A 16,453-nucleotide genomic window follows, 5' to 3' on the forward strand; every position below is an offset into this window, starting at 1 on the left:
TTGCATCTACTTCACGTTCACTAAATCAACAGCACAATACGGTGGAAAAAGAAATATCAGTGCTCTGTGAACACGAAAATGACTTTGATTAAATTATATCACGAACTGTATTGCATCAAACAATGCACCGATTAATCGAAAACTTAATTATTGCTGTGTACATAGATAAATGAATATTAAACAGCATGTAGTCAACTACTGATGCTAACGCACTCCCATCGGCCCAGATTAATTAATTAATTAATGTATTAATTTCTTGCATACGGTCATTATATCGTCTTCACTTTTATTTTGAAATATTCTTCTTTCCGGGTTACCTGTTGTGCTCTGCGTCTCGTTTTAAAGGAAAAAACAAAAAAGGGATTTGCAAAAACGAAACACGGCTCGTTATTTGACTTTCGTTTTTCCGTTTTTGGTTTGAAACTAAAAACGAGAATACCATGGTGTTTCCGTATTTTGGTTTTTCCGAATTAACTGTAAAACAGATGACTAAGACGTACACGGACCTTAATCGAGGACACAGCAGACAATAATGCAAAGTCATCAGGATAATTGCAAAAGAGATCGTCCGTCTTGTTGGCTCATGTATCGGGTCTTGGCTTTCTATGGTTTCGTTTCCTGAGAACTGCCCTCCCACTGCCCGAGGGACTGTCTTCCGCCTCAGTCGGCACTGATCTCTTATTCTTCTCCGCGAACCAGCACAGAAAGAAGTAAAGTATTTGACTTCAGCGTCCTTGTCTCGAAAAGTCTGTCACACGAACGCTGTTTGAAGAACGACGCGTTTATGAATTCTGCGGTCTGCGGAGAGTCTGCTCACAAAGTGCCCGGATGGTGAGTGTGTTTTTTTTAACGCTACATTTAAACATTTAACGCTACAATCTACATCATTTGAAATGAAAAGCAATGTTTCCTCGCTTCTGTGATGTGGCTTTTGTTAACCTATGTTAAGCTCTGTCTGGACTTCCTGCATTCCACTTGCAGGTTTTAGGTTTGTGTGATTTACAATCTTTTGAGAATCTTTTTGTTTTCCACTATGACATCCTATCAAACCCAATAATATCATTGTCATATATACAATCAATTATAAAATGATATTCTTTTTGTTAAAGTAGGCTACGTTGGTATTGTGTATTGTGCAGACACTTAAAGGTACAGCAACTTCCTGGTTTTATGTTTCAACCATATTTGGCACCAGAGAGCACAATGACAAAATCATGAAATCATGATTAATAAATACGTAATCTTGTCATTCCTAAGAGCCGGGGCGGTTTTACAGATTTGAGGACCAGGCCAAGAGCAATATGAGCCCCTTCCTTTTGCTTAAAGCAATCATAGCGAGTGAACATGAACTATGTGGAGACGGCCCTTTTATTTTAGAAATGCCACAGAACTAAAGGACCGACCCAAAGGAGAATTCCAACTGTTCCACCTTCAAATGATTCAAATGGACTTCATGGTAACAAAGAGCCTCTGATGGTAACGCTAACCTAATCGCCAAGTCATTTGAATTGGCACAAATGCAGCATGTAAAAGTTGCGGAAGAGGGTCACGTGATATAGAGCAGCCAGCCGGTTGGACGAAGCAACAGCTGCAGAGTTTCACACAGGACTTTCTGAGACTAAGTTAGTATATTTTACAGTTAAATGCATCACTCTGGTGCACTTTGAGAGCAACATTTAGAAGCTGGATCTATGAAAAACTCTGCTCTTGTTAACAATTTGGTGCTCAGTACATTTAGGCTAATATTGTACTTAGGTATTTAGGTACTTGTACTTAACTTGAGTATTTCCATTTCATGAAACTTAATACTTCTCGTCCACTACATCTCAGAGGGAAATGTACTTTTAATTTCACTATTTGATTTATTGGTTTATTTGACAATATTAGTTACTATTTAGGCTACTTTGCAGATTTGGATTCTTAATACAAAATATAAACTAAGCAATAAACTAACTATGATATATTATTTAGTAGTATAAAGTCAAATTATTAAGTATACAATGTAGTTTAAATTAGCTCCACCTTTACAAGCTGCAACATTAATGCATCTATATGCCAATGATATAGGACTACCGTAAATGTATTATTTTAAATGGATCATTCTGCATAATAAGTATACTTATAAGTATACTTTGACTTTTGGTACTTAAAGTATAATTTGATGCTAATACTTTTGTACTTTTACATGTTGAATGCAGGACTTCTTTGTTCCTTGTTACATGTACCAGAGCATTTTTACACTGTGTGTGTTAACAATTTAATCAAAAAACAGAAACATTTTCTATACTAATCTTAATTATCGTATACTTTGATGAGTTTGCCTACCCGATAGTAAACATTGAGCGTAGTTATCTGCCACTCATTTTTGGAGGTGTTTGAAACAGATCGTTTAATCACTGACTGTGTTGCACTTGAGTTTACCAAAAACGTGATGTGTGGGTGTGTGTGTGTGTGTGTGGGTGTGTGTGTGTGGGCATTCATAGACAAGTTTCTGTTGTAGTATCATGTGCGCCTGATTCAAGTGTGTCATCTTGATCCTGTTTTTGTTCCTACTGCTCTATTGCTTCACTCAATGGTGTGTGTGTGTGTGTGTGTGTGCGTGCATGTGTGTGTGCGTGTGTGTGTGTGTGTGTGTCTGTGTGTGTGTGTGTCAGGTGTGGCGCAATTACTGCCTTGATATGTAGACTTTTCATCCAGACCTCGTGTTTCATTTGCTGCTGGCCTCATCCCTCTCTCAGACTCCTCATGGCTTCAATCAGCCTTCTGCTTCTCGTCTGGACACTCTTTCGCCCAATGTCCGTGTTTTCCTCAGACAAAGCATGCGTCGGATCATTTTCCATGACGTCCTCTGCAAGCTTAAATTGTGGGAAATGTTTTCGGTGGACTGCGCTCACGTAGGAGACGACGGGCTGTGTGACCTCTGAACCCGGAACAAAAAAACAAAACAAAAAAACAGCTGAGGCTACGCTAAACTAGCTTAACGGGAAAACAACCGCGGCAAACCCCGCGATGACGGGATGCTTCGTCATTAACGGTCAATGCATATAGTCAGAATCAATGTAATTAACACAATGACAAGAACAAACTCACAAGAACCAGTCACATATATTTATATGACAACAAAGCAACAAATCAATCCAGCAGCACTGCAGCGCTAACACGCGTATTCCGCCGTATTATCTTTCGCCGTATTTCATACTCAACTCTTGGCCAATGTGCGTTTTGTGGATGGAGAAAGGTATCATGGCCACCTGGAATCATGGCCTGCCCTATCTTTCTACATCATTGAGTTTGCCTTTGATAATGGCCATCAGTAATACAATGTTACATGTCATTATGAATGTCATTTATTTGTATTTATAGACAGGAAACTTTAAAAGGTGTGTGCCCAATTGTCAATAATGCTTGAGTTAAAAATGCATGTTAATATGACTATCACCGGATAATTTCATTACTAATGTCAGTAACATTTGTGACTGTGTCCTAAATATACTCAGACATTTCTTTTTATATCAATATATTTATACTTTCTTTTACAGCGCTAGTGGTCAAGATTTGTGAAAAAAGAGCCAGCTATCATGGATGATCAGGAGAACTAAAGGTAAAGCTGAAACCTATGCCATTTTGTGTTTTATGTGCTAACAGTACATTGTCTAGTCCTCATTGTGAATTATTCTTTTAAAATTGTTTCTGTAGCATCAGTGATCTACGTTTGAGAAGGAGGAATCAACGCTGTCATGGCACATAAAGGCAAAATGAAGGTAAATAACAGTTGAAACAAACACTAAAGGATGATCAACTAAGAAGTGTGCAGTGAATTGAGTTGAAAATGAGGGAAAATAACTGTATTTTGTATTTTAGAGTCAGGATGAGGATCTGCCACCTGACATCAAGGATTGGAGTAAACATCAAGTGAGAGAATGGGCTCTCAAGTTGGACGATGTAGATGACGGTGTTGCAGAGATACTGTTACAACAGGACATTAATGGGCCTAGTCTTTTGCTTTTAGATACAGAAGACTTCAAAACAATCGGATTGACTTTTGGACCAGCAAAACTTCTCATTCATGCCAGAGATGAAATAATGAAATTAAAGAAAGAGGAGCCAACAAGCGCAACAAATCTGCCTAGAGGACCATGCAAGCCCTATCCATTCTGTAGGTACGATGATACATATAGATACATGGAGAGCGACATTCTTGATATTACGGAATCAGGCGCCTCAGACTCAATTGAACCCTGCCATGAGTATAAAGCTTTCAACAATGCAACAGATGAATCTACAATGACCAGGTTAACTGAAGAGGTTATCCGCTTTGCAGCTGCCTGCATGAACAGCTGCACCAATGGCACCATTCATTTTGGAATAGGAGACGAACCAAACTTCAGACACGGTCAGGTGTTGGGAGTGGTTGTAAAGGACAGAGAGGCTTATGCAAATAAACTAAACTCTGCCATTGATTATTTTGAGCATAAACACAAACAGACTGCTCATAGTTGCATCAAACCTCCTAGATTTGTTGGAGTTCTCAATAGGAATGAGACATCATCTGACAAATGGGTGATAGAAGTGGACATAGTCCCTGACTCTACGATGTGTGAAGAAAACATCTACCACACTTTCAACATGGACACAAAAAAAGCCAAGAAAAAAGCAAAAGTTAAAGAAACAGCCACAGCTGAAACAAGACCATCGAAACAATTCTTTGTCCGAGACGGCGGTAGCAGCAGGGATCTCCTTGCACCGACCACATTTGCCAAACCGATGGAAGAGTACAACCGGTTTATTGCCGGTCAGGCACAGCGAGCACAACTCCGAAAACAAGCTGAAGAGAAGCACCTTAATGTGATAAAAAGCAGTACTCAGGGCTCCAGATTGAGTCAGATGATAACTGGTGGATCCTCGTCTTTAGATAAGTCACACTTTGAGCGGTATGTGATAGTAACTAACAAATCACATCCAATCCACTTTGAATCACTAGGATTTCTTGTAGAGCTCAACCCAATAGCGGTTTTGGACTTTGATCCAGAATCAGCTAAAGATGGGTTACAATGTCACTTTGAACAACTGAGCACAGTGAATGTCCATTTACCAGAACAGTATAAAATCACAGAAGGGGTTGAGGACATTGCAAACAAGTTGAAATTAACTCGAACCACCAGCTGGGTATTCTGCAATGGAGGGATTCAGGGTGAGGCACCGTCGGACATAGACGAGTGGTTGATGGACAAGGGGTCCTCTGTTCGAGATGTGATTTCTTTCCTGTGTCGAAAAGATGTGCTTCCAAACAAGAGATTTCTTGTAATTTTCTTACTTTGGTCAACAGTGAGTAAAAAGATGGACCCTCTTGTTGAGACTTTCAGTATGTTCTGGCAGGAGCTCAGAGGCTCAGAGCAGATCCTTTCTATATGTGACAATGAAAAAGCATTTACCTCCTGGAAGAACCTAATTGATGCTCGGTGTGGAATCGACATTGCTCGTAGATGCATATATGAGCTCGGTTTTACTGAAGTCAACGGCACTGTCCTTAGTCTTTTGTCAAAAAACCGTAGATCCAGCCGTTTTCTACCATGTGGCGGGGGAAGTAATGTGCTTCTTGAGAAGAAAGTGGAGCGTGACTTGAAAACCTTGGAGGTACTATGTGTGAACCAATGTGAAGGAGGAAACGAGGACAAAATGGTCATAGAGGAGAACTTCTACAAAGGAGGACAAGTGTCATGGTGGAATTTCTACTTTTCAGAGCAGCCTGGATCTACACCATTTATCAAACGAGACATGTTTGACTTCATCAAGGACACAGTCATACCAGATTTGTGCTCCCTGGGTAAAGCCTGCGTGTCGTTCAACCTCATGCATGTACCCGGATGTGGTGGGACAACTTTGGCCATGCATACTTTATGGGCTCTCCGGCACAAATTCCGTTGTGCTGTCCTCAGAGACGGCAACGCAGACTTTGCTGAAGTCGCTGGTCAAGTCGTCAAACTTTTAATGTATGACCATGAGGAGCAATTACCACGGGTCCCTGTCTTGCTGATGATAGATCACTTTGATGATAAGGAAAAAGTATTTGACTTGCAGCGGGCCATTGATGAAGAATGTACGAAGAAAAACATTCAGTCTAAGTCTGCACAGGTAATTCTCCTGAACTGTATGACGTCAGAGTCCTCTGAACAGACTAATCAAACTGAGGAGAGAGTATTCATTGGAAACAATCTCTCTGAGACGGAGCAAAAACTGTTTGAGGAAAAACTTAGAGATATAGAGAAAAAACACAAGGATGCAGACACGTTCTATGGATTCATGATCCTGAAGAATAATCCTTCTCTTAATCCAGAGTATGTTCAGGGTGTGGCCCGCAAAACTCTGAAGAGCTTCAACATGAATCAGAAACATGCACAACTCCTGGCTGTTTTAGTTCTGTTGAATGTATACTGCAAGAGGGCCTCTCTCTCCGTCTCTCTGTGTGAGGACTTTCTTGGTCTTCAAGCAAAACCAGTCTGTGGAACCATCAAAGTCGAAGAAGGATTTGGGAAATTTTCCACTTTTATTGCCACCTGCTCAGTTGAGGGTAAGGTCGTTTTTAAAGCTGTGAAAATGATCCATTCAAGAATTGCAAGTCAGTGTTTGCAGGAACTCACAACAACACACAATGTGAACAAAGCTGAGATTACTGACCTTCTGCTGACTACAGACCAGCTTTATGAGAGCACACAAGGCAAAGACAAACTCCTGCAAGACGTTCGCCACATTCTGGTGAAGAGAGATTATTCAGAGGAGGAATCTAAGTTTTCTCCACTAATTCAACACATTGCAAGAGAAACCCCAGGACTGGAAGAGATGGTGCTACAAAATGCATCAAAAAGATTTGCGAAAGATGCAGTTGTCTCTCAGTTACTAGCCAGGTACTATTACCTAAAAAAGACGGATTTCTCAGAGGCACAAGTTTGGGCATTGAGAGCAAGAGATCTATCCAAAGACAGCTCGTATTTCGCCGACACCTCAGCACAAGTTATCAAGCATGAGCTGAAGAATGCCATTGCAAACCACAAGGAAGAACCTGTAAGTTCTGAAAAATTAGAAATGTTTCTAAAAATAGCTCAGTCAGCAATAGAAGCATTCAAGGAAACACAGAACCTTGCCAAGAAAGAGTCAAGTCAGGGAGTACGCTCTTTTAATACAGCAGGGTGTCTGGGAGAAATTCAGGTCGGAGTACTTGTCATTAAAGTGCTGGAAAAGACCCCCGTATTTTCTCATGACAATGTCCGCCATGACATAATGAGTGTGTATCTCTCTGGAGTTGTGAAACTTCAGGATGTAGAGACGAATGATAAACGACGCAACAAGCACACACAATACTACAAAATCCTCCAACAGTTTGAGGATGTGCTCTGCATCCTCAGACATAGGATGAAGATGAACTTTGACTTCCTTGACACTTTTTATGTGAACTTGGGCTCCACATCTGGAATGAAAGACAGCCGTGAGCAAAGATTCCTAAATGAGCTTATCAGATGCTTCAAAGAGTATGCAAAGCTTTTCTGCAAGACTGATTCTGCAGCTCTCTTGAGGAATAAAACCATGAACAACATGCTGGAACTACACGAGGCACGACAATACCTGGAGAGGCAAAAAGCTGATACCTACTCTGGGATTCTGAATTTCCTCTCAGATGACATCTCACCTGAAATAATGAGGAAGATCGCCAAACTGTCTGCTTTTGTTTGTGCACCTAAACATCAGCCGACTGTGAAGGAGAAAATCAACTTCATCTATGTCAATGTTGTGTTGAGTTGTATCAAACTGACATCACCACACATTAAGCCCTACCAGAACCTAATTCCTCTCCTTGGCCACGTTCTGCGTGAGCAAATCCCATTAGGTGAGAACTTGCCACTGCAATTCATTGCAGTTGTGCTGTTGTGGCCACAGCAGCCCTGTCCGGAGATGGTTCTATCCAAAAGTCTGGGGATGCACATCTCACAGATGAGGACCTCTTATTACATGGTGATGAAGGAAGTGTACAATGGCAAAAGGCCCATTGTCCATTTCATCCTGGGGAAGAAGCAGGGCTATGAACGACTGGTACACTTAGAGGAAATCAAAAGGTGCATCAGGGGTGGGCAGGAAGATTTCACCTTAATGTGGGAAAATGGAAAAATATGGAAAGAGAAGAAGGTGGAGGAGCGCCTTTGCAGGGTCACTGGCCAGGTGAACAACAAGTTGATTCTGGCAGATACGTGTATCCCAGGTCTGAAGTTGGAAATCACCCCAATGTTTCAAAGTCAGCTTAGTGGGTATGCCCAGGAGTCACAAGTGTCATTCTTTATCGGTTTCTCGATCAAAGGCCCCGTTGCACTTGACATTAAGTGAACTTTGAAAGCAGCCTGTTCCAACATTGTGGACCCATCGGTGTGATACACCATTGTGTACAAAAGAAAAGTGATAAAGTTGCGTAATTAATGAATTTAACGCAATGTTATGTTTCTGTGTGCATCCCTGGCTCCGCACATTACATTATTGACACCATGTGCTTTTAGCGCATGTTTGTGCATGTGAGCGTGCTTCACTGGCTAGCTAGCTCACGGCCGCCACTCTGCACTGCTCTTATACGGCGCATACCGCTCGTAGTGCCCACCCCTCTGTTCCCCCTCAGTTAAACACTGTTAGCTCTGGCAGCACTTTCGAGCTTTCGAGTTAGCACCATTAGCTGCGAGCTGCCGTCTCAGCCGACGCCATGTTGAGAGTGGTTAGGACACAACAGAAATGCTCTCAATCTCTTATACAGAGATATATTTTTTACCTATTACCTTTTATCATGTTCTCCATTCACTGAATAAATGTGTTGTACAGCAACTTAATAATATTGTTCCATGAAGTGAAATAATATGCATCATACATTTTAACATTACATTTACTATTGATTGTTGATATTTCATTATTGATACAACTAATTTACATTAAATAACCTTTTAAACAATGTTTTGCTTACACAAAAATGACTCTTGTATTTAAGTCATCTTCTTTCAATACAATATTGAAATGTTCATTTTTTGTTGGGGATTTTGTGTGTTTATTCATTAACTGATGTTTGAAATACAACAGTTTTAACTTTTTATTCAAATGTCTTTCTTTGCATACCATGAAAAACAATGATGACATTGATTTTTGTTTTACGTTTTTAATAAAGATGAACTGTAACATGACCGTGTAAGAAGTTATTTAAATTGCACTGCACTATGTGGTGCTATCCAGTCAAACTCTTGAGAAGCATTATCACCATCCTCAAACTCAGAGTACATTGTAGAGCATTTTACTAAGTCATTTTGTTTACATGCCTTAGTTACTAATATATCATACAGATACACACATTTAATATATATGCTACTGTACTTCATTAAGATATATTGACCAGCTAAGGATGTTCTTACCTGTATCACACACAGGAGGGCGCCACAAGCTCAGAGAAGATAAAACCCATGCTTTGTGTTTTACAGTGTGATTGCCCATCTTACAACTTAAACGAAACAATAGTTGCCTAAGACCACGAAACAAGATGAGGATATCTAATAAAAAAAATCATTTTAAAGCTAACCTAAATTCACTATCTGCATTATAAGGGAACATAATAGGAAAACAGCATTCTTATGCAACTTATTTACTTATGTGGCAGATGACCCTTATATGAGTGTTATAGTTTGATGTCCTGAAAACCAAAATTCATGTTCAAACCAAAGGCTGAGATGCAAAAAGCAGTTCACAGGATGCGAATACATTTTAGAATCCCCTCATTTAGGGTGCATAGCAACAATAGACAGATGGTTGTAAGTGAACTCGAGGGTGGAGGAGGAGGATGGTGCGTCCCTGTGGCAGGCGATGGAGTCGCAGGGTCGCCAAACAGGAGATCTCCCGCCTCCCTGGTTGATGGACAGTCTGACTTGCTGTGTCATCTGAGGTTTGAATGGTCATCGGGGATTATCTGTTTCTCACTCAGCCGTTTCTATTGACTGAGGCTAGCCTGCTAAAGCTCTTGCAGGGTTGCTGCAGATGCCGTGTGGCCATGTGGGTCATGATGAATAGCGAGGTGTGGAGCCTGTTACTGAATATGTATGTTGCTTTCTGGCCTTTGTGAGCGCAGGTTCTCCACCCTCAGGAGACAGGCCTAGTCCGTGTCACATTGATGTCAGAGCAGCAGATGGCTCGACAAGTGACAAACATCTATACGAGATCGTATGTCCACATTCGAGGAGAGAAAGCATATAGACAACAACAAATCATACGCCTCTGTTCAGTTTTAATATCTTTTGTCACATTGAATTCCATGATATACAGCATGTTAGGATAATGGATACGTTTACACGTGCAAGCAGTACTATTGCCCAAGTATCTCCATGCTGTTTCATCTGTGAAGGCCTTAGTAAGCCGTCGTTTGGCAGGTTTACAAAATGGCAATAACGAGCTAATTTGGTCATTAGGATGCAGTGTTTCTGTCTCTCTGCTGTGTCAGTCACGATGAATTGAGTCAGATGTGGCACTGCAACACGGCTGAAAAGAAATCTTCTGTGGATCATCTTTTGGGGGTCAAAGGTCACTCCGGTGATAAGTGTGTCCTCACTTTAGCATTTTGTAGTGAAAGGGAGCTGCGGATACCAAACAGGTGTAGATTAAAGAGAGAGGGATGCTTTTTCAGCACTCAAAGAAGGATGAAGGATGACCACCTGAGATGCTTACGAGTGTACTGAATCGATACATTCCGTCACACATTCTGTGATTGGCTTTGGTCAGTGAACAGTGTGTCGCTGCGATTTGCTGCCACCCACACAACCTGAAATCTGCACCTCTGGCGTCAACAAGGTCCAAGTGACCGAGTGAAACATGCTTTGCCTGCTTATCCCTGTCAGAGATCAGAGTAATACTACATCTTCATTATGTACGGGCTGGTAAAGTGAAGCAAGCGTGTTACTCTGTCATCCTGCTGTGTCTCTGTAGACTGTAGAGGGTACATTTCATTGGAGAATGTGTTAGAGAAGACAGTATAAATTAAGAAATAAGTTAAAGTTTTGGGAATATAAAATCCACTCACTTTGCAAATTACAGTGAAATTAAAAGAGTACTCTACTGTTTCTTTTTTGCATTTAGCATTACAACCCTATGACTTAATCAGACTCATGATGGACAGTTCAGAAAAAACACATCGGTAACACTTTATAATAACTACACACTATGAAGCATTAGTTAAGTATGAGTAAACACTTAATTCATCATTTATAAAGCATTGTTCCTACATTAATAATTCATTAGTATGCAGTTCATAACAGTTATAAATGTTTTATTTGTCATTAATAAGCTCGTCTATTATGTGTTTCATGATTGTGTTTTCATACTTTATAAATGATGGATTCCCCATTTGTAAATGAAGTATTATATGTATTACAAACCAATTATTAAGGAGTTGTAGATGATTAATAAGATAATTTATAAAGTGTAAGTAAATGATTAAGAACGTATTTAGATGTACATTATTCATCCATTTATATATATAATGATTTATGGTTAGGGACTATGTTAATATATGCTTTATAAACGCGTATTAATACTGAAATTCATGATTAATTCATGATTTATTAAGGTAGTTACTACTCGTTAGTAAAGTGTTTTGTGTGACCTCATCTAAAGTGAGGACTATTTATGCCTTATAAAGCATTTATTAATGACATTGAAAGCCCATCAGTGCCTCAAAACCCATAATTGTTCAACAGAAACGGCAAATAGACACAACACAAAGTGATCAAGAACATATTAATATTTATTGCAAGATGCAAACAATATGCCATGTCAAGGTATTAATCATAAAGCATCACTGCTCCCATTAGTGTTAATCTTAATATTTAGATATGTTATAATGTGTTCATGGCACGTTTTGCCATCTTAAGAAGAATCAACAAACCAGATCTGATAGTTATTATTGATATGTTGAATGTAATTTAAGCATAGGCTTTGGAGAGAGTTCAGTAAAAGATCATTTCATTGGTTGTAATTAAAAACGTGACATGTACGCTGTACAAAATGTGGCCTGTTGGAGTGATTTTAACGCACTTCTTCCTCCCCTGTAGAGAGCGCATCAGAGCTGTGTAACGCTGATCTCAGCTCACAGTCAGGTCTGACTAAGCCCTTTGTTGCGGATAAGAAATAAAAATTATCTTCACTCTCTCTCTCTCTCTCTCACACTTTATTTCTTTGGCCGCCCGACCAAGTTTTTTTAAATTTCCGACGAACTGAAAAAGCACTTGTGTTCCTTCAATGGTCAGTGGGGATGAAAATGATCCTGATCATCTTGCGCCATTCTGCCATAAAGTGCAGCTGTCCACCCTACATTAACACATCTGTGAAAAGCTGAGCCGGCTGAAAATTGGAAGAAAAACTCTCGGTCAGCTATGCCATCAGAGATTTTGACTTCGCAAACATTGTTCCCACTGCAATAATGCATCCCATTCATGGTACATTACTGCTGGGACCATGGGCTGGACTTAGTGGATTGGAATAAACGTGTCTATGACTTGTTGGTGTGAAATCATTTCACAGTCATACTTGCTTTTATGAATGTCCTGCTTTTTCAGCCAAGTCTTAGTAATCAGAGAGTTTAATAAATGGATCTGTCGGACAGTTTCCCACAGCCCCCTGGGCACTGGTTCTCATAGAGCCTAAAATACACCACCCTGTTGACCTTCCTCCCAAAAGTCGACTACCATCCAACCCAACCTCCCACCTCTGTCTGCTAGCTTTGAATTATAACCTTTGCACACTGGTGGGAGCACAATGTGACGATTGTGATTGTATTTTAATTTTGATGGCGGAGTGAAAAAAGATAGCTTCCTCTGAGAATGGGCTAGATTTATGGGCCCTGTCCTGGCCGCCAGCCTCACATCCTCTCTGATCTGCTTTTACTCCGACTACCCTTCGACCCTTGGGGGTCATTAGAGAGGCCCCGAATGGTCCGGCTGGCCGCCAGCCCACCTCACGCTGCTTGTTTTCCAATCAAATCACTATATTTAACGGGGACACGGGCCCAGGGCCAAGTCCAAACAGACATCTGTTTGAAATTGTTTCTCGCAATTATTTCACACAGAAGTTCCTCCTCCTCACCCCTTCCGCTCTCCTCGCCCCCACTTTGGTCTTTTGTTTGTTGTTGTTTGTTTTTTACAGCAAAACCTCCCCTTCTGGATTGCTAATGGACAGAAATGAGAGGGTGAGAGGGGTTTTGGAGTTGGGAAGTGTGGTGGTCTGGCTCCTGGAAGCGCTGTCACAGAGATGCGCAGCCAGGAGGAGAATAGAGAAACCAGGGGAGAGCTTTTGATTCAGCACAAAGCAGGTTTTTTTCACTCTGAACACAGGGAACAGCTTTTACACTCGGGGGCCCTGTGCTGCTGCCAGCTCACATGATGTCTCCATCGAGACCGTCAGTCAGTGTCTTTCATACTGGAGGCAGCATGGATTTATAAACAAGGCTTATGTGAAAGAGGGAAATTCACCTATTATTACGATTATTAGTTAGGTTTGTTTGACGTTTTTTGTCTGGTGCTCTGTACGTAACAGGTTGAAGATCTTCTAGGAAATCCTAACAAAGATTTTGTGCTTTGTGTGTGAAAAACATGCATTGCATTCTTATGCATTTAAAGGACTATCATCCTTATTAACCCCCTGTCTATTATTTCCCCCTGGATTACTGGTTTAGAACCAAAGTCTAAACCAAAGTTGAGACTTTGTTCAAATGGTGGACTGAGAGGAGAAGGCCCGTCATTCCACTCATGAGGCTGTTTTGCGGCTGTAGAACGAGGTTAAGGCCACATTAAGTGTTTTAAAAGGACTAAGAATCTACAGCCATGCTGTAAAGCTTGGCTGTAGATTCATGAGCATGCTATGACAATACTGACATGCTGATGTTTAATTATAATGCTTACCATGTTAACCATTCTTGTTTAGTGTGTTAGCATGTTAACATTTCGCACAAAATGCAAAGTACAGCTGATGCTGATGGAGATGTCATTAGTTTTGAGGTTATTTGGTTAAAACTCAAAGTATTGGATCATTTTTGATCTCATGGTAAAAAGGTAACAAGTCACCAAAGTTATTTGTTGGAGAAGCTTAAAAACAGAAACCAGGGCACATTAAAGTGGCACCTCCTGAAGGAACGGCTCAAAGATTCATTCAAAATCTGAATGTACGTTTTTTAACAAAAGTAACAGCTTCTCTCTGGCTGGCAAGATGTAAAAAGAACACCACACATTAAAAGCTTAAGATGGTGGCCAGGGTGGGAAAATGTTTTCGTCAAAATGTACTTTGAAAATCAATCTTTCACTCATGTTTTTTTTTTTTCATTAGTTCTGTCATGTCTGCCTGATACAGAATTTGTTGGTATTGTGAAACCTTAAGTACAATAGTGGTACAAAATAGTCAGTGTGTCAATAAACAGTACAATATATAACAGTAAAGTACTTTGTTCCACACAGTTTACACTTTAAGAACTGCAGTATTTAGTCTCTAAATCCAGAATAAAATGTCTGGTTTCCAGGCGGAATACATGGAACAACGTTATGTAATTAGGATACAAAAAAGGTAACTGTATTCTGTTACATAAAAAATGTAATCACATCACTGTTACATTTAATACAAATGGGGATTATTTGCAGGATTACAACCTTAAAATAAATGTGTAAATAAAGAGCAATATACTACCCTTGGACAGATTACTGACCTAACCTTCACCTACCTATAAAATGTTACTCAAAGAGACACGTATGTGAGACAAATACATATAATGAAAACAAAAAGACTACAAAGAGATGCAAAATAGCTGCAAAGAGACACAAATCAACTACAAAGATTCACAAAATGAACACAAAAAAGACACAAAATAACTACAAAACAAGTTAAACAACTAAAAGGACTATGTCTGGCTCCTATGTGGGAGAGGTGGTTGGGTCTATTGCATGTCTGCGCCCAGGAGCCCACTGTCTCATAATCCGCCCGTGATACTACCATGCACACAATGGCCTCTAATGTTAGTGAAAAACATGCTCTCACTGCGTGGAACTTTGGCCGTTATTTCGTATGTGAAGCATTAAAGGGAACAAGATCACTGGATAGTGCCTTCCAGCTGTGAATATGCTGTCATCATCCAAGGAATCCATAGCTAATTTAAAGACACATTTGCAGGTGAGACTAACCGCTAACGTTAGCTACACACAGGTAACTGAAGCTAAGAGTTAGCTAGCCTAGCTAACCTGTCAATACTACTAATACTACTACTGAAAAAATAATTTGGGACTGTTGGTGGTTATAGTGGTGACCAAGATGCTGGTAAAGATGCTAAAGATAAAGATAAAGAGGTTTTTATTGTCATTGTAGTGGTACAACGAAATTCCGTTTGGTAGGGAATTTCGTTCTGTATTAGGTATTGAGGTAATCCAAAAGTTACCTTAATATTGGGATACTTCGATTAGATTACTGTTTAGATTTTTTAACACATAGGCCTGTGATGGTGATTGTATCAGAACACATTTATAAAGTAGGTCTAACCCTCCCAACCCTGCTGGTTTCCTGGATATATAATGATTATGCATAAGAACAGAATGATCATAATGGGTTTACCATAAGTAGATGTGTTTGCATTATCGTTGCGTACTTAGATCACTGTTCTCTGCTGGTGATGAATAGCTCTCCAGCTGTATGGGGTATGTCAGAGTATATATGAGCATTTAGCAGGAGTGTCCTGCTGTCAGTCACCCCACCCATGCAGCCGCAGATTAGATGTGTGATAATGCATTGTCACCTAAAATGGGACGTTTTGACACTTTGGGGTGCTAAAAGTAGGAATATGAGTGAGGACTTTAGCACTGCACCTGAGTTACACTGAAAGCCAAGTAGTGAGTGGTTTTGCTTCCGTCATTTTGTAAGGATGCAACAAACAACAAAATAATATGGTACTCATTCATGGAGGGCAAGACCCCACATTAGGGTTTTCTCATTTGATACAATGAGTATATTTTGTGGCGCAAATATGCCAAAAAGCTGTTGTGCTACAATGATGTTTTAACTGTATGCACATGAACATAAAAAATAGCAACAAAAAGGAGTCAAATTATTATATTTTCCTATTTTTAACCAAATTACAACAGCAGATTATTGAGGTTCCATGTTTTATTGTGAGTTGACCATAAATTAATCTTCAAATTCATTGTCACATAATAGTTTATTGAATAAAGTGTTGCTCTACATACACTCTTCACACAAACAAGTTAATATATATATTAATAGATAATAATAATAATAATAATAATAAGCTCCAGCCATTATTTCCATTTATTTCAATGAAAATCAATTATCAAATCCTTGAAACTCTTGACTTGTCCATCCATCATAGTGATGGTAGTCCATCATAGTCCATCATTTTCATACT

The 16,453-nt window shown here is 39.9% G+C and overlaps 1 protein-coding gene across 2 annotated transcripts; it reads left to right on the forward strand.

The window, feature by feature from the left end:
- The first annotated feature begins 350 nt into the window (after positions 1-350).
- On the forward strand, positions 351-9,203 carry LOC142938644 (sterile alpha motif domain-containing protein 9-like). 2 transcript variants are annotated; one of them, XM_076081956.1, is made up of 4 exons: positions 351-831; positions 3,540-3,601; positions 3,697-3,761; positions 3,862-9,203. In XM_076081956.1, exons 3-4 carry the CDS (start codon positions 3,738-3,740, stop codon positions 8,368-8,370), a joined length of 4,533 nt encoding a protein of 1,510 aa, XP_075938071.1. In that variant the 5' UTR covers positions 351-831; positions 3,540-3,601; positions 3,697-3,737; the 3' UTR covers positions 8,371-9,203. The 2 variants fall into 2 exon arrangements, with proteins under 2 accessions (XP_075938071.1, XP_075938072.1); XM_076081957.1 differs by lacking the exons at positions 351-831; positions 3,540-3,601 and having other exon boundaries at positions 3,862-3,912; positions 4,010-9,203.
- The last annotated feature ends 7,250 nt before the right edge of the window (positions 9,204-16,453 follow it).

The sequence above is a fragment of the Anarhichas minor genome, unplaced genomic scaffold (assembly GCF_050575085.1).
Source record: "Anarhichas minor isolate MPS153535 unplaced genomic scaffold, ASM5057508v1 ptg000087l, whole genome shotgun sequence".
NCBI classification, from domain to species: Eukaryota; Metazoa; Chordata; class Actinopteri; order Perciformes; family Anarhichadidae; genus Anarhichas; species Anarhichas minor.